This window comes from Pithys albifrons, chromosome 2, assembly GCF_047495875.1.
Source record: "Pithys albifrons albifrons isolate INPA30051 chromosome 2, PitAlb_v1, whole genome shotgun sequence".
In the NCBI taxonomy this organism is placed as follows: Eukaryota; Metazoa; Chordata; class Aves; order Passeriformes; family Thamnophilidae; genus Pithys; species Pithys albifrons.
In genome coordinates this window covers 105,049,910-105,075,863 of record NC_092459.1, presented here as the reverse complement: position 1 = coordinate 105,075,863, position 25,954 = coordinate 105,049,910, and the positions used below count along the sequence as shown (strand labels likewise).

Sequence of the window (25,954 nt, the reverse complement as noted above, 5' to 3'; positions counted from 1 at the left end):
GGGGCCGCTGCTCCCCCCACTGAGGTGTTTCTGTTAACCAGGTAAGTGCCATAGTGGGTTGATGCATGCCACGCAGCACAGTGGCCCCCGTCAAAAATCCATAGTAAGTCGTGCACCCCATTGGCTAAGGGCATCTTGACCCCACTATGTCAATGGTGCTTGAGTAACATATGGCTTCAAGGTTGCTGTTTGCCCTTCAGAATTAGTTACTAGAATAGGTAATGATGACAGGGCTCCAAGGGCTACCCCTCCTAGTCACACAACCCCAGCTTCACTGGGAGTTAACGGCCATGCAGATGGCCAAACTTCCCGTGCAGTAATAGTTACACCAGCTCCAATGTCCAAGAGTCCTGTAACAGTCAGTCTGGAGATGGGTCGAGGTCCTAGTTGCACGGTGCAGGTCATTTGAGGATGTTGATCAGACACTCGATGTGACCAGAACACTTGTGGTGCTCCCGTTGAACCAAAGCCTTTGTCATGTCTCTGAGTCGGCTCTCTATGTGGAACACAGCTCACAAAAGGAACAAGTTGAGCAATTCGTGTACCTTTAGGAATAGTTACTGTAGGCCAGGGCATTGATACCATTGCACAAATCTGCCCTGTGTAATCAGCATGTATAACACCTACATGTACAATTCATCCTGATATTACAGCACTAGAGCAACCTATTAATAAAGCACTAAGTCCTCTCCCTATAGGTCTTTGTGCATGTACTTTGTTACTGCTGTTGTTGAAATAGTAACTGTGTCTGTGGTGGATACATCCATGCCTGCTGATCCACTAGTCTTGCCTGTGAGGCTGTCACAGAGAGATACACTTGAGGAATTTCTCCTAGATAAGGATGGACTGAGAGAGGGACTTGTGTTTGAGCATGCCCCTTTGTGCTCTTCTTTCTGTTTCCCAAGTGGTGCTCCACTCACATGGTATTTAGAACGACATTGTTTAGCAAAATGTCCAGGCTTGAGACATCAGGAACAATTTACACCATTAAGTTCTTCCTTTACCTTAACAGTCTTAGCTGGGCTCTTAATTTTTAAATGTCCCTGTTGTCCACAGTTGTAGCATTTTTGTGGAAGATGCAGTACTGCAGCAAGTGCTGACATTTTATGAGTCACAGACCAAACTTTTGCAAATGCCTGCACCATGTCAGATAATGTAGGATTTCCTGGCAAAGCCTAAATAAATTTTTGACAATCTTTGTTAGCATTATCTCATGTTAATTGTAAGCATAAAGTATTTCTTAACTGTTCATCAGACACTTGTTTTTCCAAGGACGCAGCTAAATGCTCATCAAATTGCAAAAATGGTTCCTTTGATGCCTAAGAATTTAATGTATTTTGGTGGGTTTTAGAATCATATAAGCTCTGGTAGATTGCTCAAATCCTAAGTGCACATATTAACTGTCTTTCTCACAAGTTTGGGTGCTATTGCGAGGCTCAGCCAAGGCCACGATGTTTGTGAGAGGCCACTCGCAGGTAACAGAAGACAAAACATCAGAAGAGGGCCTATCTTGCCCCACCCCTCCTGCCCCCCCATGGATAGGGGGCAGTTCGACAGACCCATATGGGTGGGCTCTCAGGGGAAATGAGAGTGGCGATTGGATGTTAATATTGGGTATAAAAGTTGTGAGCTTCCTGGTCTGAGGGTCATACCTCTTGGGTTTGGACCTTAGAAGCTTCTATTAAAGTTAACCTGTGTATCTTACTCCAATAACTTGTTTCCAAAGTGTCTCTGTTCACAGGGGTACATGTTGGAAGAAATTTGAACTTAGAAGTTTTTGTGCACAGCCCAGACCATGGAGAGGGAAATGGGGCCTCTGTATCCTTGAGCCTGCTTCAAGAAGAGCAGTAAACAATAGAGAGAATGCGGCAGCCGTTGGGAGAAGCAGGTAAACACATTGATACAGAAAGGCATAGTTTTGAGAGAAGCACCAATCCAGCAGGTAGCACGCCCTAGCCATTGACCAATGATATTCCTGTACTATTCGTAGACTGAGAGAATATGCGATATGTGTGTGTGTAATGTAAACAATAAATCAGAACACAGATCACACTCCTATGGAGGTTACATCGTGATTCTCGTTCTGGAACCTGGGGAGCTCAAAAAACCGACATTTCTTACTTTAGGTACAGGTAGCAGAGGCATCACCTTTAGCCCTTGTTTCACATATTTTGGTTGAGGGGCAGCAAGTTCCATTGTTTCAAACAGTGCTGTCATTCCTATGCATTGAGCTTGGCTCAAAATTGCAGGTTCCCAGGTGGCTTGTAATTCTGGATTACTAAAAGCACTAGTCCCCGTAAAAGCTTCAACTCCCACTCCCCGTAAAGGGCTTCCCTGTGGTACTTTTATTTTAAGTTTTTCAAAGCTGCCACCTCCACTGATTTTCTGCAGGCATTTTCAAACACATGATGTTGAACTGATTGAAACCATGTTTGTGCCAAATGTCATACATCATAGGGAGCTAATAAATAAATACTTATAACTATTATCAGCTTCATTACTTCAGGGGAGTTAACACCATATTGTGCAGCATAAGGTTGTAAATCCTGTCCAATTAATAACATAATGCTCATCATTCTTTCCTGAGTTCGGAACTGCTTTTAGGACAGGAAAAGCTCCTGCATCATTTTTATCAAGCAACATTATATTAGACTCAGGCACAACGGTAGGAAAACCCAGACAATCAATCAGCTACCAGTTTCTCTGCTCTGCTGCATTTTGTTTCACTGCATTCCAAAACTTAATAGGATTCCATGAAAGAGCAGAAGTAATAAAAGTAGTGCTCTTTGTTGTCTTTTCACACTTCCCTTTCCCCAGTTGTACATTAGCAGACGTTCGCACAACTCCACCTCATCTTCCAATTCTGGCAAAGGAGGATACAAATCACAGACAATAGAATCCTTCTCTGCCATTTCATAGAATCATAGAATTGATTGGGTTGGTGTTGTTGTAGTTTGGGATTATTATGTAAATTCTCTCCCCTGCCACTTAACTGCCCAGGCCAGCGGTTAACAAAAGAAGCAGTTAACTGTTGATCGCTTGGGTGGGGGCAGGTTTGTCTCTTTTGGTTATTTTTTTTGGATATTCTTCTTCCCGGTCTTGGCTCGGCGGAACGCAGGAGTGGGGGCTCCGAGGAGGCAGGCTGCCCTGCTGGTTACTGCTGGGGCTTTCCTGGCTGTCTCGCTGCCGCTGTACCCAGACTGCTTTTCTGGCCACGCAGCTGCTGCTGCCTACCCCTGACTGCTTTTCGAGCCGCGCTGCTGCTGCTGCCTACCCCTGACTGGTTTTCGGGCTGCTGCTGCTGCTGCTGCCTGCCTTGGATTTGCTTCTGGTTGCTCGTACTTTTCTGCTTCTTGGACGGGGAACACAGGGGGAAGAGACTGAGTCCATCTGAAAGCTCACTGCTCGTCTGTCTCGCTGGAGAGGGACTGAAACTCACTCTGCAGCCAGATGGGCTGTGACATTGACACTTAAGTATAACCTTTCCTCCTGGAGGAAAACCTGCTGGGTTTTGTTGTTGTTTTGTTTTTTTTTTCTTTCTCTTGTGGTGTTGGGGAAGTGGGTTGCACTAGTCTGTTTACATATATATATATATAGCAGTTATCCTTCTTGTATTAAAATTCTCTTTCTTAAATTTGATAAAGAGTGGTGTGATTATCGTGGAGGAGGCCCCTCCCCTGCTTGTGGGTAAAACATTTTGGTTTTTTCCCCTCAAACCGAGACATTTCTTGGCGCCCAGCGTGGGGCGGCTTGTAAACAAAGAAGGATAACTGCTATTTTGTGGCACCATGTGGGTCTTGAGCTTAGGGTTCATCAGGACCATCCTGTATAATATACTGGCTTTTTGTTGGTACAAATTCATGCCAAAAGGAGCGGCAGGTTTAAGTCTTATCAACAAATCAATGAGTAAAACTCAAATAGCCGCAATTATTATTGAGTTCTTACTCTGGATTTATGGTGCCATGAATTCGATGCCTTTGGATGTCATGTGGGTGGTGTTCTCCAGACTGTTTTCCTGCCGCAACCTAAGCTGCTACCTCTGGGGATTCAGTGATAATAGTACGGACCCTTGGGAAGGAACAAAGGGGAATCTCTTCTCCCAACCCTTTGTCCATTCCCCATTCAAGTCTGCTACAACAGCTTTTGAGATGTTTAAATTCTCCCTGGATGCCAGAGATATCTTGCTCTTTATGGTTTTTCTGCAAGGTTGTATCCCTGCGGCTTACAGAATGTTTGAAGGTAGGGCCAGCGTTTTTCAAGAACGCATTCAGAAGCCTAGCGCAGTGAAGGGGGAAAAGCAAGAGAATAAAACCCCTGATGCCACAGTGAATGGGGAAAAGCAAGAGAATAAAACCCCCGATGCCACAGTGAATGGGGAAAAGCAAGAGAATCAAACCCCTGATGCCACACTGAAGGGGGAAAAGGAAGAGAATAAAACCCCTGACGTTACACTGAAGAGGGAGAAGGAAGAGGGTAAAACCCCTGACATTACAGTGATGCAGGATGGGGCTAAAAAGGGGGAAGAGGGTAAAACCTCTGATGTTACAGTGATGCAGGACAAGGCTAAACCAGGAGAACAGGCCAAGCCTATGGAAGTTGCCCCTATCCAGAAAAGGAAATATAAGACCAAATTAGACCATCCAGCGGACGATGAGGGGGCTGCTGCACCTTCACAGCAAGCAGACCGAGAGCCTGAGATCATCACTGAGTCATTGTCATTTGATAATCTCCGTAGTTTGCAGAAAGACATTGCTCGACACCCGGGCGAGCCCATCCTGACTTGATTGATCCGAGTTTGGGATTTGGGACCTTATGGGTGAAACCTTACAATTAGATGGTGCTGAAGCCAGGTTTTTGGGGGCTCTGGCCCAGGATGTGGCTATTGAACAGGTGTCCGTGAGGGAATCAAAGCCCCTTTCACTCTGGGCACGACTTCTAATAAGTGTAAGAGAGAAGTTTGTTTATAGAGAAATCCTGCAGGAACATCATATTAGGAAGACTTGGAAGACGATGGAAGAAGCAATTTTACGTCTGAGGGAGATGGCAATGATGGACGCGCTTTTTGGAAGGGGTGGGCAAACCAATAATGACCCTGACAAGGTCAGATGCACACCACATATGTGGTGGAACCTTTCACACTCGGGGTCAGCTGAATACACCGATTTCCTGGCATCCATGTATAGGGAAGAGAACCAAGAAACAGTGGGCGCTGTAGCAAATAAGCTCTGGATATATGAAGGCATGACCCACAGCCCACTGCAGGCCCATATTTCTGCTGTAGAGACATTGGTTGAGAGTCTCAAGATGCTGCCTGCAGAGGTAAAAGCAATTAGAGAGGAAATTAGGGAAAGTCTCCAAGAAGAACCAGTGCGAATGAGAACCTCTGAAGTCAGAGCCAGACGCCCCCCAGCCAGAGGAAGTGGACAGACCTCACGAACTGAGATGTGGTACTTCCTGGCCAAACATGGAGAAGACATGGGACAGTGGGATGGGAAACCCACCCATGTCCTTGCAGCCCGAGTACAAGAACTGAAGGAGAATGGAAGAAGGTCAGTGAGAGTAAGTGCAGTCCCAGTTTCCCACGGGCAAGAATCTGACCCACAGGAGGGCACCTCCCAGGTGTACTCATGGAGAAAAGGTTCTAACTGCTATGACCAGGATCAGTGTTAGAGGGGCCCTGCCTCTAGCCAGGTAGAGGCATGGGACAACTGTGTCTATTGGACTGTGTGGATTCGATGGCCTGGTACATCAGACCCACAAAAGTATAAGGCTTTGGTTGATACCGGCGCTCAATGCACATTAATGCCATCAGGACATGTGGGCTCAGAAACTATTTCTATTTCTGGGGTGACAGGGGGATCTCAAGAGTTGACTGTGCTAGAAGCTGAAGTGAGCTTGACAGGGAGAGATTGGCAGAAACACCCCATTGTGACTGGTCCAGCCGCCCCATGTATCCCGGGCATTGACTACCTCAGGAATGGATATTTTAAGGACCCAAAGGGGCATAGATGGGCTTTTGGAACAGCCACTGTACAGACAGAAGGGATTGAACAATTGAACTCATTGCCAGGTCTCTCAGAAAGTCCTTCTGCTGTTGGACTGTTGAAAGTTGAGGAACAGCAAGTGCCAATTGCCACCACGACAGTGCACCGTCGGCAATACCGAACGAACGGTGATGCTGTGATCCCCATCCATAAGATGATCTGTGAACTGGAGAGCCAAGGGGTGGTCAGCAAAACCCACTCACCCTTCAACAGCCCCATCTGGCCTGTGCATGAGTCTGATGGAGAATGGAGATTGACTGTGGACTATCGTGGCTTGAATGAAGTTACCCCACCGCTGAGTGCCGCTGTGCTGGACATGCTGCAGCTCCAGTATGAGCTGGAGTCCAAGGCAGCAAAGTGGTATGCCACTACTGACATTGCTAATGCATTGTTCTCCATTCCTCTGGCACCAGAGTGCAGGCCACAGTTTGATTTTACGTGGAGGGGCGTGCAGTACACTTGGAACCGACTACCCCAGGGGTGGAAACACAGTCCCACCATCTGTCATGGACTGATCCAGACTGCACTGGAGAAGGGTGAGGCTCCAGAACACCTGCAATACATTGATGACATCATTGTGTGGGGGGACACAGCAGAAGAGGTTTCTCAGAAAGGAGAGAAAATCATCCAGATCCTTTTGGGAGCTGGCTTTGCCATCAAATGGAGTAAGGTTAAGGGACCAGCCCAAGAGATCCAGTTCCTGGGAGTGAAGTGGCAGGATGGACGCCATCAGATTCCAACAGAAGTCATCAATAAGATCACAGCAATGTCTCCACCTACCAGCAAAAAGGAAACACAAGCCTTCCTGTGTGCCATAGAGTTCTGGAGGATGCATATCCCAGCATACAGTCAGATCGTAAGCCCTCTCTACTTGGTAACCCGTAAGAAGAATGTTTTCCACTGGGGCCCTGAGCAGCAACAAGCCTTTGACCAGATCAAGCATGAGATTGCTCAGGCTGTAGCCCTTGGACCAGTTAGGACAGGACTAGACATACAGAACATGCTCTACTCCGCCGTCGGAAATAATGGTCTGTCTTGGAGCCTTTGGCAGAAGGTGCCTGGTGAGACTCGAGGCCGACCACTTGGATTCTGGAGCCGAGGCTACAGAGGATCTGAAGCCAACTACACCCCAACAGAGAAAGAGATCCTAGCCGCCTATGAAGGAGTTCAAGCCGCCTCAGAGGTGATTGACACAGAAGCACAGCTCTTTCTGGCACCTCTACTACCAGTGCTGAAGTGGATGTTGTCAGGACAGGCTGCCTCTACACATCACACCACTGATGCTACCTGGAGCAAGTGGATTGCCCTGATTACGCAGTGCGCCCGTATAGGAAAATCAAATCACCCTGGGATCCTGGAAATCATCACGAACTGGCCTGAAGGTGAAAATTTTGGTCTAGCAGATGAAGAGGAAGAGCAGGTGACATGTGCGGAAGAAGCTCCACCATACAATCAATTGCCAGAAGAAGAAATATGCTACGCCCTCTTCACCGATGGCTCCTGTCGCATTGTAGGGACTAACCGCAAATGGAAAGCAGCTGTATGGAGTCCCACCCGACAAGTTGCAGAAGCTACTGAAGGAGAAGGTGGGTCGAGTCAGTTTGCAGAGCTTAAAGCCGTGCAGTTGGCCCTGGACATTGCTGAATGAGAGAAATGGCCAAAGCTTTACCTCTACACTGACTCATGGATGGTGACCAATGCTCTCTGGGGATGGTTAGACAGATGGAAGAAAACCAATTGGAAACGCAGAGGGAAACCCATCTGGGCTGCCGATATATGGCAAGACATCGCCACCCGAGTAGAGAAGCTGATTGTGAGAGTCCGCCACGTAGACGCACACGTGCCCAAAAATCGGGCCAATGAGGAACATCTCAACAACCAACAGGCAGACCGAGCTGCGCAAGTGAAAGTATCACAGACAGATCTGGACTGGCAGCACAAGGGAGAGCTGTTCTTGGCTCGATGGGCCCATGATGCCTCGGGCCATCAGGGCAGAGATGCCACTTATAAATGGGCACGAGACCGAGGGGTGGATTTAACCATGGACATTATCTCTCAGGTTATCCATGACTGCGAGACATGTGCTGCCATTAAGCAGGCTAAGAGAGTGAAGCCCCTGTGGTATGGTGGACGCTGGGATAAGTATAAGTACGGGGAGGCCTGGCAGGTTGACTACATCACACTGCCACAGACCCGCCAAGGCAAGCGCTATGTGCTCACCATGGTGGAAGCAACCACAGGGTGGCTGGAGACACACCCAGTGCCTCACGCCACTGCCCGGAACACCATCCTAGGCCTGGAAAAACATGTGCTGTGGCGACATGGCACCCCAGAGCGAATTGAGTCAGATAATGGAACTCATTTCAAGAACAGCTTAGTTGCTACCTGGGCGAGAGAGCACGGCATTGAGTGGGTGTATCATATCCCCTACCATGCACCAGCTGCCGGGAAAGTTGAACAGTGTAATGGACTGTTGAAAACCACTTTGAAGGCATTGAGTGGAGGGACTTTCAAACACTGGGATCAACACTTAGCAAAGGCTACATGGCTAGTCAAAACTAGAGGCTCTGTCAATCGAGCCAGTCCTGCCCAATCAGAACCTCTTCACACTGTAGATGGAGACAAAGTCCTTGTAATACACCTGAGAGGTATGCTAGGGAAAACAGTCTGGATCAACCCTGCCTCAGGCAAAGGCAAACCCATTCGTGGGGTTGTCTTTGCTCAAGGATCTGATTCCACCTGGTGGGTGATGCAGGAAGATGGAGAGACACGATGTATACCTCAAGGGGAACTTATCTCTGGGCAAACAACTCATATTACTGTATTTGTAAACACTTGAATATTTGAAAGAAAATTTAAGTTTAATGTAGAGTATCGGCATGGAAGAGAATTTAGGGGTGGATAATGTTGTAGTTTGGGATTATTATGTAAATTCTCTCCCCTGCCACTTAACTGCCCAGGCCAGCGGTTAACAAAAGAAGCAGTTAACTGTTGATCGCTTGGGTGGAGGCAGGTTTGTCTCTTTTGGTTATTTTTTTTGGATATTCTTCTTCCCGGTCTTGGCTCGGCGGAACGCAGGAGTGGGGGCTCCGAGGAGGCAGGCTGCCCTGCTGGTTACTGCTGGGGCTTTCCTGGCTGTCTCGCTGCCGCTGTACCCAGACTGCTTTTCTGGCCACGCAGCTGCTGCTGCCTACCCCTGACTGCTTTTCGAGCCGCGCTGCTGCTGCTGCCTACCCCTGACTGCTTTTCGAGCCGCGCTGCTGCTGCTGCCTACCCCTGACTGGTTTTCGGGCTGCTGCTGCTGCTGCTGCCTGCCTTGGATTTGCTTCTGGTTGCTCGTACTTTTCTGCTCCTTGGACAGGGAACACAGGGGGAAGAGACTGAGTCCATCTGAAAGCTCACTGCTCGTCTGTCTCGCTGGAGAGGGACTGAAACTCACTCTGCAGCCAGATGGGCTGTGACATTGACACTTAAGTATAACCTTTCCTCCTGGAAGAAAACCTGCTGGGTTTTGTTGTTGCTTTGTTTTTTTTTTTTCTTTCACTCGTGGTGTTGGGGAAGAGGGTTGCACTAGTCTGTTTACATATATATATATATCAATTATCCTTCTTGTACTAAAATTCCTTTTCTTAAATTTGATAAAGAGTGGTGTGATTATCGTGGAGGAGGCCCCTCCCCTGCTTGTGGGTAAAACATTTTGGCTTTTTCCCCTCAAACCGAGACAGTTGGAAAAGACCTCTGAGATCATCAAGTCCAACCCTTGGTCCAACTCCAGTCCATTTACTAGATCATGGCACTCATTGCCACGTCCAAACTCAGTTTTTAAACCTCCAGGGATGGTGAATCCACCACCTCTCTGGGCATGCCATTCCAATGCCTGATTACTATCCCTGTGAATACTTTTTTTTTAATATCCAACTTAAATTTCCCCTGGCAGATCTTGAGCCCGTGCCCCCTTGTCCTATTGCTGAGTGCCTGAGAGAAGAGACCAATCCCCACCTGGCTCTAACTCCCCTTCAGGTAGTTCTAAACAGTGATGAGGTCACCTCTAAGCCTCCTCTTCTCCAGGCTAAATAACCGCAGCTCCCTCAGCCACTCCCCATAGGACTTGTGCTCCAGTCCCTTCACCAGCCTTGTTGCTGTTCTCTGGACCCGCTCCACCACCTCAATATCTTTCCTGAACTGAGAGACCCAGAACTGAACACAATACTCAAGGTGTGGCCTCACCAATGCAGAGTACAGGGGAAGGATCACTTCCCTGGTCCTGCTGGCCACGCTATTTTTTTTACAGGCCATGATCCCATTGACCTTCTTGGCCATCTGGGCACACCGTTAGCTCATGTTGAGCTTCCTGACAATTAGTCCCTTTCTGCCTGGCTGCTCTCCAGCCACTCTGTCCCCACCCTGTAGCACTGCATGGGGTTGTTGGGGCCAAAGGGCAGGACCCGGCACTTGGCCTTATTGAACTTCATCCCATTGCAATCAGCCCATCTCTCAAGTCTATTCAGATCCCTCTGCAGAGCCCTCCTGCCTTCCAGCAGGTCGACACTCCCTCCCAACTTGGTGTCATCAGCAAATTTGCTATGATGGACTCAATCCCCTCATCTAAATCATCAATAAAGATGTTAAACAGGACTGGACCCAACACAGACCCCTAGGGAACACCACTAGTGACCGGTCGCCAGCTGGATGCAGCTCCGTTCACCAGCACTCTCTGGGCCCGGCCCTCCAGCCAGCTCCTAATCCAGCAGAGGGTACACTTGTTCAAGCCATGGGCTCCCAGCTTTTCCAGGAGTATATTATGGGAGACAGTGTCAAAGGCCTTGCTGAAGTCCAGATAGACCACATCCACAGTCTTCCCCTCATCCACCAGGTGGGTCACCTGATTGTAAAAGGAGATCAGGTTGGTCAGACAGGACCTGCCCCTCCTAAACCCATGCTGGCTGGATCTAATCCCTTGTCCATCTTGAAGGTGCTGTGCGATTGCACTCAGGATGATCTGCTCCATAACCATGCCAGGCACGGAGGTCAGGCTGACAGGCCTGTAGTTGCCAGGGTCAGCCTTGCAGCCCTTTTTGTGGATTGGGGTGACATTGGCCAACTTCCAATCGCCTGGGACCTCCCCAGAGAGCCAGGACTGTTGGAAGATGATAGAGAGCGGTTTGGCAAGCTCTTCTGCCAGCTCCCTCATCACCCTGGCATGGATCCTGTCTGGTCCCATAGACTTGTGAGGATCCAGCTGGCTCAGTAAGTCACTAACTATTTCCTCCTGGAATACAGGTGGGCTCTTCAGCTCCCTCTCTCTGTCTACCAGTTCCAGAGGCCAGTTCTCTTGAGGGCCACCTGTCTTACTGGTGAAAACTGAGGCAAAGTAGGTGTTAAGTACCTCGGCCTTCTCCTCAACTTCGTTAACTATATTTCCCTCCATGTCCAACAGAGAATGAAGGTTTTCCTTGCCCCTCCTTTTGTTACTAATGCATTTATAGCAGGACTTTTTGTTATGCCTAAAAGAATTAGCGAAATTAACTTCAAATTGCACTTTTCTTTCCCTGATTTTTTTTCCTGCATGACCTATCTATCTTCAAAAATTCTTCATAAGTAGCCAGCCCTTTTCCCCTCAGTCTGTAAACTTTCTTTTTATCCCAGATCTCCTACAAAATCTCCCTATTTAACCAAGCCGGTTCTGTTCCCCGCTGGCTGGCCTTTCAGCACACTGGTACAGCCTGTTCCTGTGCATTCAAAATTTCCTGCTTGAAACATGTCCATCCCTCCTGGACCCCCTTGTTTTTAAGGGTTGTTTCCCAGGGTATGCTCTGAATTAGTCTTTTGAATAGGCCAAAATCTGCCCTCCGGAAATCCAGTGTAGAGGTTTTAATGATGGCTCTCTCTGTCTCTGAGTATTGAAAATTCTATTATTTCATGGTTGCTGTGCCCCAGGTGGCCTCCAACCACTACATCTCCCACCAGCCCCTCTCTGTTTCTAAACAGTAGCTCTAGTGGGGCCTTACCCCTAGCAGGTTCATTTACCAGTTGATGAGGGAAATTATCTTCTATACACTCCAGGAACCTCCTAGACTGCCTCTTCTCTGCAATATGAAGCTCCCAGAAGATATCTGGCAGGTTAAAGTCACCCACAAGAACAAGGGCTGGAGATTTTGAGACATCTGCCAGCTGCTTCTAGAATAATTCATCTCCTTCATCATCCTGGCAGGGCGGTCTGTAACAGACACCCATGAGGCTGTCAGCCTTGTTGGCCTTCCCCCTCAATTTGGTCCACAGGCACTCAACCTTGTCACTGCTGACCTCAACTTCAACAGAGTCAAGAGACTCTCTAACATATAAAGCCACCCTTCCACCTCTCTTACCCTGCCTGTCCTTTCTGAAGAGCTTGTAGACCCCCATAACAGCAATCCAATCATGTGAGTCATCCCACCATGTTTCTGTGACAGCAACTATGTCATAGTTTTCCTGCTGCATGATGGCTTTCAGCTCCTCTTGTTTGTTTCCCATAGTGTGTGCATTAGTGTACATACATTTCAGCTGGGCCACGGACTTTGCTCTCAACTCAGGCTCTACACCCTTAGGCTTATCTCTGGCGAGCCCAGTTTCTGTCCCTTCCCCCGTCAAACCCAGTTTAAAGCCCTCCTAACCAACCCTGCCAACCTATGGGCTACAATTCTTTTGCCCTTCCTAGAGAAATGAAGCTCACTTGGTTTGAGGAGACTAGGCAACATGGAGTTTGCCCCACGATCAAAACAACCAAAATTTTGACGGTAGCACCAGTCCCTAAGCCACCTATTGGTAAGCTGGGCTTTCCTATACCTCTCCTCATTTATCTCCTCATTCATCCCAGATAGCACAGGAACTGAGGCAATTACTACCTGTGTTCCTGTCCCATGAAGTGATTGGGGCAGTGCCTTAAAATCTTTTTAAATTACCCTGGTACTTCTTTCATTGATGTCATCACTTCCAACCTGGACAACCAACCGCGGGTAATAGTCTGAGGGCTGAATTAGCTAGGGAAGTCTCTTAGTAATATCCCTCACCCTGGCCCCGGGAAGGCAGCAAACCTCCCTGTGGGATGGGTCTGGCCAATATATAGGGCTCTCAGTTCCACTCAAAAGGGAGTCACTGATTACAACAGCCCTTCTGTTTTTCCTCGTATCTCTAGTTGTAATCTGTCCGGCAGACGGGGGGTAACCAGAAGACCTTGTAGACACATCTTCCTCCAGACTGTCCTTCATCAGACTTTCTGAGCCCAGAGACATATACCTGTTTTTTAAGGGCACCTTGTAAGTGAAAGGGGTTGAGAGGGGGTGTTTTTGCCTTTACGACCAGGCACCTGTTTCCATTCTTCCCCACCCATATGATCTGTTCTATCCGCCTGATGGCAGGAGGAGCTGGGCTTTACCACCTCCTGCTGGACTTCCTTAGGAGTCGAAAGGGTGTGACTCCACCAGACAATTTCCCTTTCACTCTCCCTTATGCCTTTCCATCTCTTCCTTTAGCTCTGCCACCAGACACAGCAAATCGTTCACCTGCTCACATCACATGCAGGTGCTTCTCACGCTGTCCTCTGTTAGCAGTTCCAGACTCAAACAGTCTATGCAGTCAGAGGCCTGAGTGGCTGCATCCTTTTTAGAGGATTCTGTCTGTGTTGACATCCCTCTACTGGTAAGAGGAGCAACAGTTTTCATTTTTTGGAAGGCATGACTGCCTTGAGTTGTGGGGAAAGGATAAAAAAACCCCAAACCCCCACAACACACCTAAGCTTGCGCCCTGCCTGCTCACCCTGCCTGTGCGAACTGCCGTGCCAACTGCCGTGCCATATGTCCTCACTGCCACGCCACGCCCCTGTTCTCTGCGCTCCAAATTGCTCGCACTCCCCAGAGATGTTTTAAAAGATTTCTCAACCCCTTGCTAATGAGTAAGCCACACCTCTGACTCACCTGATAACAGCTGGAGGAGCAGCAAACAAACCCTGGCAGGAAAAATGGAAAACCTGAAAAATTTCATTCTCAGTCAAAATAGATGCAGCAGGAGGTGCAGTTCTAAAACCTGATAAATCAGTCAATAACTCTTTTTGCTGTGCAGGAGTAACATAAGATCTTAAAGGAGGAGGATGCAGCAGCACCTTAGGTTTAACTGGTGCAGTTAACAACTGCTGTGAAGAAAAATGACTGTTCTGTTTAATGTCCAATTCCTTTTCCACAGTAAATGGCCTCTGACATTACTGTCTTACTGTATTCTGTATTACTGTCCATTTTGGCTAGAGAGGTACTTTCTGGAGGGGCATTTTCAGTCATTTTCACTACAGCTTCACCCCTTCCTTCCTCCGACTGAATTCTCCAAGTTTTCAAAGTATCTAAAAGCAAGTGCTAGATTGCTGGAAGGCAAGACACCTCTGCTGAGCCCTGACAGACAGCATCCCACAGCTTATCTCCCACTTGCTGCCACATGCTGACACTAAAAGCAGTATTTGTAGCTGCTTCATATCTTTGCTGTTGGCACCATACCAAAAGATGTCATAAATCATCATCAGGAACTTTAACACCCCTTTGTTTTAGCAAAGCTTTTGAAGTGTCCAGAACAGCATGTTCCTCTTTGGACATATTTTGTCCCATTTTTAAGTGTTCTCAGTGGCTCACCTTTTCACATCAGGCGTCAGGTGTCAGATCAGGACCAGACGAAGGCAGCTTCCCCGCTGTTCTCTTTGCTTCACTGAGCTCAAACACCACTGCTGCTTCACCCCAGTGGTCCTAGTTCAGCTTTTCTTTGACAGATCTTTTCACAGATCACATCGGGATCACCATAAATTGGGAGTTGTGACGACCAAGAAAGCAAAAGCAGATCCAAAATACAGCAGTATTTACAGCCAGAAGCAAACCTTAATTCCAGAAGAGCTAACTGCCCTTCTGGGTTACAGCTTTCTCTTTATATCTTTAACACAACATTAGGCCTATTCACAATTGTTTATTCAGTTCTCTCAATCATAGATACAAACATATCAGAAGGCTACAAGGTCTGCACATACTACTAGTGCTACACATCCTGTTGTACTGTGGATACATCTTCTAACTTGCTTATCTGTTACTTTGCCTGCATGTCTTTCACTGTTTCAAGGGTGCACATTAAAATGCTAAAGATTGATTACTTCAGGAGTCAGGGGGTCAGCAGACCCGCTGTCAACGCCATCGACCACAACAGTGCCCTGGTGCCATTGTCAGCAAGTAAAGTAAACAAAAAATAAACAACAGAGGAACTGGACTTCACCAACAAGCTTATGAAGTTTATAGTGAAGACATTTTATTACACAAAGCACACAGTTTATATAGGGTTAGGACTACAGCTTATTGGCTAAAAGAGTTAACACACCACCACGCCAGATACTTCAATTGGTTAAAGCCTATCTCTCACAAGTCCCATGTTTATATTATTTCATCCTGGCTGTTTTCGTGTTCCTGCAGAGTCCTGTGAACTCCTACTATGTGAATTCTTGGGGAGTAACCTCCTCCCTATCAGCCAGCAGAAGCTGAGCTCTTTGCTGCTTCTGGCTGATAGCTAAGTCTCACAGGGTTTTTCTATAGATCTGAATTGCTCACTTTTGATTTTACTGTAACAACAAGCAAGTTCCTTCATATGGTGGCATGGGGAAAATTCAAAAAGAGTCTTAACCATAACACTATTTAATCAGTTTCCTTTTTTTAATTCTCACCCTCTTTCCCTCCCTTTTGATATAAGCCTTTATTTGTATTGTAGGGCACATTTCCAAACACAGGGGCAGAATAACGCTGTTTACAGGTGGACCATCAACACAAGGACCAGGCATGGTGGTAGGGGCTGAACTGAAAACACCCATCCGTTCTTGGCATGACATAGAGAAGGATAATGCAAGGTTCATGAAGAAGGCAACCAAAGTAGGTGCTTGAGCCTGCTAGGTATGTTTAAAAGCTAAAACTGAGTAGTGTTGGAACCTTACATGGGGGAGAAAGGACAGTACACAAATGTATATACATTGCTATGTTGACAGCTGCCCAATGTCTTACCACAGGAAATATATTCCATTCTATATTCCATACTGTAGTAACGGTATGTTCAGATATTTGCATGGTTGTCCTTGAAATGCCCAGTCTTCTGTGTATGTTAAATTGTGAGAATTCTCAGGGGAAGGGTGAAAGACTTAATTCTATTTAGTTCTCTATCATGATCCTGTATCTTTTCAGAGAAGAAAGTATTTCACTGTTATTTCTTAGCTGATGGTTGGTGAAGAGTTTTTTCATCAAGATTATTTTATCTCATTCTGGGAAGGAAAAAACCTGTCTTCCAAGAATTGGTCATTTTCAGAAAGCTTCCTTTGTCTTCTTGATGTGTAAAACAACTGTTAAAATAGTCAAAATGTCAGATATGAAATGTCCTTGTCAGCTTAGAGAAAGCAGTATGACACCTATTCTCTTATCCATCAGTTGGAAATCTTTGGGTTTCCACTAAGTCATCACAGGCAAAGATTCCATATGATTCATGCACTCTGTATTTGAGACACGCAACTCAATCTTATCCAAGTGCATCACTCATCATAGAAGGGAGAATCGTGCTGCAGCAGAGCAGTAAGAGCAAACAGCTGCTTAGTTACCAGAGTAGTCGTAATTGCCCCATATGTACCTTGCATTTCATGTTTGCCTCAGCTGGAGAGCAGCAGAAATACTACCCATTGTAGCATCCTAAGCACTGTGTGTGCTCCCCAGCACTGAGACGCTGGCTAATTGCACTGCAGACAACAGGCATGGCATAGACATCTAAGCCTGTGCCCTGGGCCAGACTGGGCTGTTAGAGATGAAGTGCTGTACAAACCTCACTGGGTATGTTCATAGCAGGACCACACAAAGCTGACACCTGCCTTTTTTTATTTTTTCTTGAGGGGAAGAATGGTTCAGAAAGCAGTTAAGATTGCTACTGGGGCAAAAGGGTGAGATTGTTATCATTCTGTTCTAAACTGTGGTTTGAATTTGCCACGAATTATATGGCCAAACCTCACCTGATCCCAGTCCACATTTCTAGAGTCTCAAAGCAGCATGTGAATTTGCTCTGCTATTATAAAACTCAGTGTCCTGCCTTGAGAAATGTATTCTAAAGCACAGTGCAACATGTCTTTTGCAAATGTGTTCTGTCTCTTCAGAGCCAGCAAGTATCCTTTCCAGAATTTATGGGATAGAGATGTCATGCCTTGTGGTTGTGCATGACTGAAGTGCATCACACTGTCAGGCATGGTGGATAGAAGATTCTCGTGTGTGGGCCAGACTTGCTCTGTTTAACAGCTCGCTTGTGCTTTCTCTAGGGATTCTTGGTTTCCCTGGGTTCAGTTTTAAGTGACATCTCTAAGGGTAAGTGCTTGTGTTCCATATTGCTGAAAATGGTCTCTGTGGGGAGGCCTTTAGGGGACTTGACATATCTTACTGGCTTTTTAAAATACTCTAACGGGTATTTTACTCTAGAGTCAAAGGATGGTCAGAACAAATGCAAGATGTTTGTAAATAATCGGACAGTGCTCAGTATGCAGTAGAGAGATTGTTAGACCCTTTGGTTGCATTTCAAGGCTGCATCTGATCAGGCCTGGGTTTGCCACAGCACTTAAGGGAGGCCCAGTACAGACCCACACACCTGTCCAAGTGCTGCAGCAGTGCAACCACCCCTTATATAGTGTGCGTGGTTTCAGCCCTGCTCAGGAAAAGCATGCTGAACAAAGTGTCTTTTTGAGCTGAGACATTTCTAACTGGTGGAACATGAACATTTTGGAGGCAGCTAAAGGGATGGCAAGAAATGTTGAGAAAGCAAACTAGCAAAGGTGGAGCACTAACCTGTCTGGCTTTATAGGAGTTTTTCGTGACTCTGCATTCCTTGATATGAATTCTGCCTATGCAAAGGCATACTCTAGAACAGTTACTGAATGTGTTTGCATGGGTGAGACTTGGAGGGATGTATCCTTTGTACTTCTAGTTCACAGTTCGTTCAGTTCCATTATACACTGTTTTTTGTTTCCCAGAGGACACATGGTGATGGGAACACTCCTTCAACACTTCTCTCTTCAAACAGACCTTCCAGCAAGTATTTAACAAAGGGTACAGTGGTGAATTCCAGATGACTTTTGGTGCAAATTTGGATGTGAAGGTGAGAGATTAGTTTGATTGGATGACATAACGGGGATATAATACAAGTGCTCTTCACTCGAAGATCAATTGAAGTCTCTGGGGTGTAGAAAATTGTACATGTTTGAGGTCGGATTTAGTGCTTCTTTGGAAGAAGCTCTGCACTGGAGTGGAAGGAAATTTTATTTGGAAGCTTAGTAATTTTGTAGTGGGTTTTGTTTGTTGTTGTTGTGTGGGTTTTTTGCTTTCAATTTTGTTTTGTTTTGTTAGCTTTATTTTAAGGCAACTGAGATCAGCCTCTCCTCACTCAGCAAGGAGCATGTCATACTGTCTAGTTACTATAAATATGTCTTCATTATTAAAATGTGATTCTGTAGATTCTTTTAACTCAATTATACTAATTGTAGCAGCAGCTGATCTGGGAAAGTACTCAGAAATGTTTTCTCTGACAGCAGTGTGTACTATCATCGCATCAAAGCTGAGCAACTGGTTTAGACTGTGTATGCTATTTGATTGCCTTGATTAAAAAAACCCCACAACTTTCTTTTTTACCTTGTTCTAGACCTCTAGGGGGCTGAAAATTGCAGAAGCTATTGGACCATGCATATCACTGAATGCTAAAGGGCCATATGTCTCTGAAAATGTAAGTTTCTGACACTGAAAAATCTTCAATAACAAAGTAAATAAACAGTGCAAAGTTTCTGTCTAGACCTACAGCTCAGCTACTACGTCAGAGTTTTCAAGAAGAACAATTTGGAAACATCGCCTAGGAAGTGACAGTCTTTCCTGGACTAAATTTTTGCCCCATAAGGCTTTCTTTTAACTGTATGGCCCTCAGTGAGTTTATTCACACTCAAATGATAACAAATCTAGAAGGCCTGACATTACGTGTACCTCAGATCAGAATTTGACATAAGCTCGCCATTCCTGCTGCTAAAGGCAAAGTTGCTGCTTTCTTTTTGATGCTCTGCAGGAGCTTGGAATTGGAGCAACATCTTAATGGAAAATCTGTAGCCTGGATCCCAGTACAACTCTGGCCATTTATTTTGAAGTGGTAAATCAGGTCAGTCCTGGTTTCTCTTTTTTTTTAATCATCTTTTTTACACATCAAAGTATTTGTTACAGGGTCAGAAAATGCAATTACATCCTCTGTGTTGTAGATAGGTGGTTGTAAAGCAACTAAGTGTTTTATGATAAACAGTCTCAGAAATTGATTTTGTATGTATAAATTGCCTAATATTTTTGTTCTGTACATAATCTGCATACTTTCCATGTTTTTTGCCTATAGTATTTATTTAACAGAGAATAAATTGTCTTTTTGCCAGTAGGTCGAGTGGAGACTAAAAGTACAAATAGTTTCAAATGTTTGGAGAATCTGTCTTTCAAGCTGTAATAACTTGATGGCTCAGAAGTAACTGTTCGCTGGGGAAGTTTCTGAGCATGTGGCAGCTCGGAAGGCTACCTCAAAGGAATTTTATTCCATGTGTGTCTGTTTGTTTTCTGTGTTGTGTGGGCTTGTTACAGTTGAGAAGAGGTATGGAAAAGCCATCATGTTTTCGAGGCAGATCTTGTTTCATTTGCAGCACAATGCACTGATACGTCAGGGAGGTAGAGAGGCAGTGCAGTTTGTCACTCAGTATCAACACTCCAGTATGGAGAAGCGCATTCGTGTCACCACTGTAGCCAGAAAGTGAGTATCGTATGCCAGTTCTCTGACAGAGTGGCAGAGATGTAAGCTGCAGACTACTGGAATTTTTCTAGCTTTTTGTTGCATGCAGTGGCTGCAGAGTAGTTGACACAAGGAGGATGAATGTGGTTTGGGTTTTGCTGAAGGTGGATGTATGGAGCATTAATGCTTTACTAGCCCTCTAGCTGGGCATATGCACAGAGTCAGGTCCAGCATATAGAAGCTGTGTTTGACCAGGAAGCAGCTGCTGTGCTGATGGCACAACTGGGAATGTACAGAGATGAATCTGAGGAGGGACCAGATGTTCTGCAGTGGCTGGACAGACCACTTGTACTCTGATCATGGTCACATAGTTGTAGTATGTAATAGCTCAGAACCCAGTTGTGGTCAGCCAATTTGTGAGAAGGCATCGATAAATATCCCATCATGCTGAAAGAGTTAAACCTGAGATTGAATAAGTGATAGTGAAACACAGAATAATACAGGTGGGAAGGCCTCTGGTTCAATTCTCCTGCTTAAAGTAGGGTCAGCTTTGAAGTTAGAGCAGGTTGCTCCAGGTCTTGTTCAGCTGAGTTTTGAAGATCTCCAGAGACAGAGTTTCTCTTCTTTCTCTTAACAGCCTGTTCCAATGTCTGGTCACAGTTACTGGAATTTTTTTCCCCCTCTCCTGCCTCTATTTCCCAATCAGAATTTTCATTTCCTCAGTTACCAGTCAGGTAGCTGTAGACAACAATTTGAGTCCTTGATCCCACTCTTCACCAGGCTGGACAAACCCAGCTTCCTCAGCCTCACTTTCTACATGAGATGCTCCAACACCTGACTAGCTGGGCGGCATGTGATAAACCCACTCCAATATATCCATGTTTGTCTTGCACTGGAAAGCCCAAAACTAGACACAGCATTCAGATGTGAGCCAAGTTCAGGGTGGTAATCTGAATTAATTCTGCAGCCTCCTGCTGTCTCTTGCTTTTAATTTCACAAGCCCAAATTCTCTAAATCAGTGTTGGCCTTGTCAAACACATGTGTAGAGTCGGTAGCAACACAGTATGGTGCATCAGACACTTAAAAACAAATATTTGAACACAAACACAAACAGGCACACTACGTGCTGAAGTGACTGTGGAGTCATTTATAGTTAAATTGATAAAACTATTAATGTTTCTTCTTTTCAGCGAAGCAGTTGGTGCAATGCCAGTCTGCTGCTGTTCTAGAAGGAATTAGTTGCTGCAGAAGTGTTCCATAGTATACAAAGCACTTTAGATACAATGTAGTAGCCCTGATTTAATGGAAAAAATTGGGTAGTGCTATAGAAGCACTATTTCTTTCACTCTTGGATACTTTCAAATCTAAGTTTTTATATATGTATCTATAAATAGATCAGATTATCATTCTCATTCCAGTAAAAGAGAGAAACCACTGACTTAACGAATGTAAATGTTGTATTACTTGTTCTTATCAGGTTTTTGCATTCATTGTTTAAAAACAACCACTAGAACACCCTTCTGGAAAAAAAAGTGTTAATTCTAAAAAAAAAAAGGGGGGGGGAATAGAAAGAAATAGAAAACCAGAGGATCCATTTTGCTTCCAACAGTGCCAGAAATTTGGACAATACAACAAAGAAGATCCCAACTCCTTCAGATTGTCAGAATCATTTTCTTTGTATCCTCAGGTAAGAATGTCACTTCCCATAGGCATGGGAAAAGTATGCAAGGGTAGTGTGAAGGATACTAAACTATATTGTACTATTTATCAGATTCAAGAGGAGAGGAACAGGTATGTTTTTAATTTAGTGGACTGGTCCTGCAGTTCAGTGCTACAAGTGACTGATAGGGGAAGAACTCTAAGGAATTAATGAGGGCTAGACTTTTTTCCAAAGCATTTGCTGTTCAGACGTCTTGGCAGCTTTGGCTGACATTTCTCTTCTCACTCATCTTTCTCATGCAGTTTATGTTTCATCTGTGATGCTCCTCATTCCTGCAGGTCTTCAATAACAGTCCAGGTGAATCTTCTTATTACCATCACCATTTTGCTAGGCAATATCTGACCCAGTCTCTCATTATGATCCAGCCCATCCTTTATGCTTATTCTTTTCATGGACCTCCTGAGGTGAGTCTGAGTTTTACAGGAAGAGGTGACTATCAATGCAAAATAACGAGTATTCAGTTGGAGAAACAGTCTTTCAGCAAAAAGACCGCTATGTTTTTGTTGGGTTTTTCTAATTGTTAAAGCCGAGTTACTTTAGGTCAAGATAATATCAAATTACACTTGGATGGCCATAGATGCTCTCTGGCATCCTGCACTTTGTACAGATGCTGATAACCTGCTGCTCCATTCTGTAATGCTGCAGGAGGCTGGCCATGCTCTGCTGGGCATTCACATGGGCCAAACAGTGCCTGTATGGGCAGGGTTCAACAAGTTTTTGGCTAACCATGAAGGTGAATATACTTCTGAGGGCTTAGGAATGCCTGACTTTCTTCTCTATTTTCCCCAGCCAGTGCTTTTGCACAGCAGCAGCATTCTTCCTGACAGAATCCTACTGATGGATACTTTATTTCAGATAGTTACCTACCCTGGTGAGGTACAATGAAATATGTTCTCTTTCTCTGTTTGCACTCCCTCCCTTCTGCCATGCATGCGAACAGCATGGCTGTTAGTATAAAATAAGCTTCTTGCAAGGCTGACAAAAGCATAATGGCATGGTATACATGCTGCCTGTTTGAATACAATTTCTCCACTGTCAGAATTAAAATAATACTGGAATCGCTAGGGATATGTTCTGTACTGAGTAGTAGCTTGTTATGTTAGCTTGGTAATGAAGGTGGTCCCTTACCATGCCTGGCAAAGGCTAGAGAAACTTGAAACTAAGCAGGGCAGAGAGCAACCGTTTCAGGTACGTGACAGACTTGGTTGCACGGATTTGACACCTAAATACTGCTGCTCTTAAAGAAACCAAATAGGCAGTTTTCCAGTTTTTGCTTTTAAATACTGATGTTTTTGGAAGCTGCCCCTATATTTCTTCCATCATGACTGAGGTAAGTGCTTAGATACTGGCTCTTTCTAAACATATAGACTTATACCAATATCCAAAACCTTGGCTTTCCAGTGCCTGTGCACTATGCAGACCTGTAGATCTGTATTTCAGTCCTATCAGGTTTTGGAAAGAAGCAGTGGACTAATGTAGCTCAAGAACAGAAATATGTTGCATCCTAAAGTAGTTATAGAGTAAGGGAGAAAAAGGAAGCTTGCTTTACACTTCCTTCTCTAGAAATCTCCCTGTTTTTTGATGCGTTCCCCCCCACCCCCCATATTGCTCCTATTCATATTCCCTCATATCATCCTATTAGTGAAAACCTTTTGGGAGATATTTTAACCCTTCCCTTTGTTTTTGAATTAACCTACTTCACTGTTATTTGATGACTGTTGCTAGAGTGCTTGACATTGGCATGATAGCTTTTGGCAGCTCCACAATTACATCCTGCTTTCACTTCATATAGGATTTGTTCCATTGAGAAGTAAGCAGGGATACCCAACTGACACGAACAGGAGTTGGACACTTGAATCAACAATGACAAAAAATCTGGAGTGACCTTAAACAGTTTGTACCTACTGCTGAAGAGCAAGACACTTGTGTAAAATTTAGACGAAGGAAGAGCTAAGCATGTGACCTGTATATGTGTACATATGGTACATATGATAGGTACCTTGAAAATACTGTAAGGCCAAGTCAGACTCAAGATGTCAATGATTTATAAATGCTTCATATTTCTATGTTGGCACAGGCTGAAGCATAAAGGTTTGAAGATCACTTTCAACTAATTGCTTTTCACTGGAAAAATTGCTACCAGCTTTTGTGTTGAGTGCCTGTGCTTAAATTCAGAGACAGACATTATTGTTGTTACCAGAGTAGTGAAAGTGTGCATTTGCTCTGTAAGCAGAAGTACATGAAACATTAACCTGCCTTAAGATGTGCAGGTTAAAAAAGGGGAGGCTTCCAGACATCTCTACTCTTGTTTTCATTTCATTGTTGTCCCATCAATAGACTATTGCATAGTGGCACAAGGCTGGATACCAAGACATGCCTGAATATGAAAACTTCAAGCACCTACTGCAAGCCCCACTGGATGATGCTCAGGAAATCTTGCAGACCAGATTCCCAATGCCCAGTTACATCCACAGTGAACATGAGGGCAGTCAGGTGAGAATGTTTATGGAGGAACTCTTTCTGGTTTTGCCTAGAGCAAATGACTGTCTTTCTGCTTTTCTGAAATGATGGTTCTGTAACTTAAATGTAACAGCAATTTAGTTCTTTAAAGTACAAAGCTAGCACATTTTCTCAGAAGCTTGTTCTACACCTCTGTCTTTTAATAAGCAAATCACTTGCTTTTGAAATCTGAATATGGGAAAAAAATGGAAAAGCTGACTTAAATATGTTTTTTTTCCCCCAAATAAGTGGGAAAGAAATGATTTGCTTATGTGTCTGTAGTTAGCCTGCTGTAATGCTGAATGTTTGACCATTTGCTTCTTTATTCTCAAATGCTGAATGAGGATATAAAACAGTTCCTATTGTTGCTCTTACTGGAATTGCAGTTGTGCTGTGCCTGGTGTGTTTCTAGCAGGGAAAAGGAACTGATGGTCCAAACCAAAGAACTGGTATTGATTTTTGATGTGACTCATTTACACTGGTCCTCCACTTGACCCCTTTTCTGAAGAGCAGATGGGGCATGCAAGGTATGGTTCTGGTGACATGCCTATGTCATATGGAACCAGAGCTGCCCTGCCAGGCAAGCATGTCTTGTAGCAGAGCACTCAGTGCCCCTTGGAGATAGGTCTGTTTCTGTAGTTGAAACCTGATTAAGTTAAACTAGTACCTTGCTTGCAAAAGCAGGGGAACATTGTTAATCATGGATCTAAGGTGGCATGAAGCTTGAAGGAGCTCATAGGTCTTGTCCCTTTACAAAACTGTTTCTCTTTTGTCTTATAGGTCCTGTTCCTCTTGTCTAAAATGAACCCTTCTCAGACCCACAATAACCTCTATGCGTGGGGCCAAGTAAGCAATGAAAGAGCTGCTCGTGTTTGGGAATGCTGTAAAATGTTCATGTACCAATTTGTGCAGTAGGGATTCTGTTTCATCATGTGACCACAAATGGTAGCAGGCTACATTTGTCCTCAGTTTCTTACCATCGTTGTTGGTAAGATTAATAGTACTGGTGGGGAGCACTAGATGATGAGACTACAGTTTTCAAGCCTGGATGACTGAACTCATGTTCATATTCTTGTACTGAATCCCCACAAATTTTCCACAAAACCCAGTTGACTTTGAGGTTTTTCTCAAGAGATCTGAGGAATGCTGGTCGAAGCATCAATAGCTTCCAGATGTGAGTAGCGTGATAGCAGGAAAAAGTGGTTTCTGCAAGGAGTAGTTTGCCCCTTTGATTTCCCTTCCTGTGTTCCAGCTGCATGTGGTGGGGGCACAGGCAAACCAGGAGAATTTTCTGTGTTGGCTGGTATAGAAGGAAACAGCTGATTTTAGGTAGCCTATGTTTTTACAGGTTCCAGGTGACATGACCTAGAATTTATCCTGACCCTTCCCTACACACATGATGTTAAAAAGTAACAATGTATTTAGTATTCTGGAAAAAGTAACTAGCATATGGAGCCATATAAATCTAGGAATTCTGTCTGAGAATACTGAACTTTGATATCCTTTTTGTTTACCTTGTTTGAATAGCACTATGGGCAGCAAAATTCCTAATGCTTTAGGAAGAAGAGGCTTTTCTGCAGTAGTTAGATTGTAGTCAGGGCTGTTGCCAAACCGTAGCAACTTTTCATTGAAGATACTAAGGATCTGTGTTTTGCAGGAGAAAATGGTGGTTAATTTAGCAGGCAATTAGTTCCGAGTGCTAACATTTGATTTGCTTTCAGTTAGTGTCCTGTATCAATAACAAGTGTTTTAGGCTCATTATTTATTTATTTTTTGGAAGAATCGGGAGCTCCAGTCTTGACAGATGATGTGAGTCTCCAGGTATTCATGGACCACTTAAAAAAGCTGGCAGTTTCAAGTGCACCGTGACTGATCAAACTGA

The 25,954-nt window shown here is 44.9% G+C and overlaps 1 protein-coding gene across 1 annotated transcript; it reads left to right on the top strand.

Moving 5' to 3' along the window:
- Nucleotides 1–25,954, top strand: SEC23B (SEC23 homolog B, COPII coat complex component). The gene is given in 18 exon segments (XM_071548072.1): nucleotides 1–41; nucleotides 1,742–1,888; nucleotides 15,804–15,961; nucleotides 16,478–16,479; nucleotides 16,787–16,900; nucleotides 18,082–18,100; nucleotides 18,102–18,206; nucleotides 18,747–18,827; nucleotides 19,158–19,247; nucleotides 19,768–19,874; nucleotides 20,057–20,201; nucleotides 20,790–20,798; nucleotides 21,463–21,540; nucleotides 21,816–21,977; nucleotides 22,363–22,449; nucleotides 23,911–24,066; nucleotides 24,853–24,918; nucleotides 25,853–25,954. Coding segments are annotated over 17 exon segments (1,425 nt in total). The 5' UTR covers nucleotides 1–41; nucleotides 1,742–1,863; the 3' UTR covers nucleotides 25,874–25,954.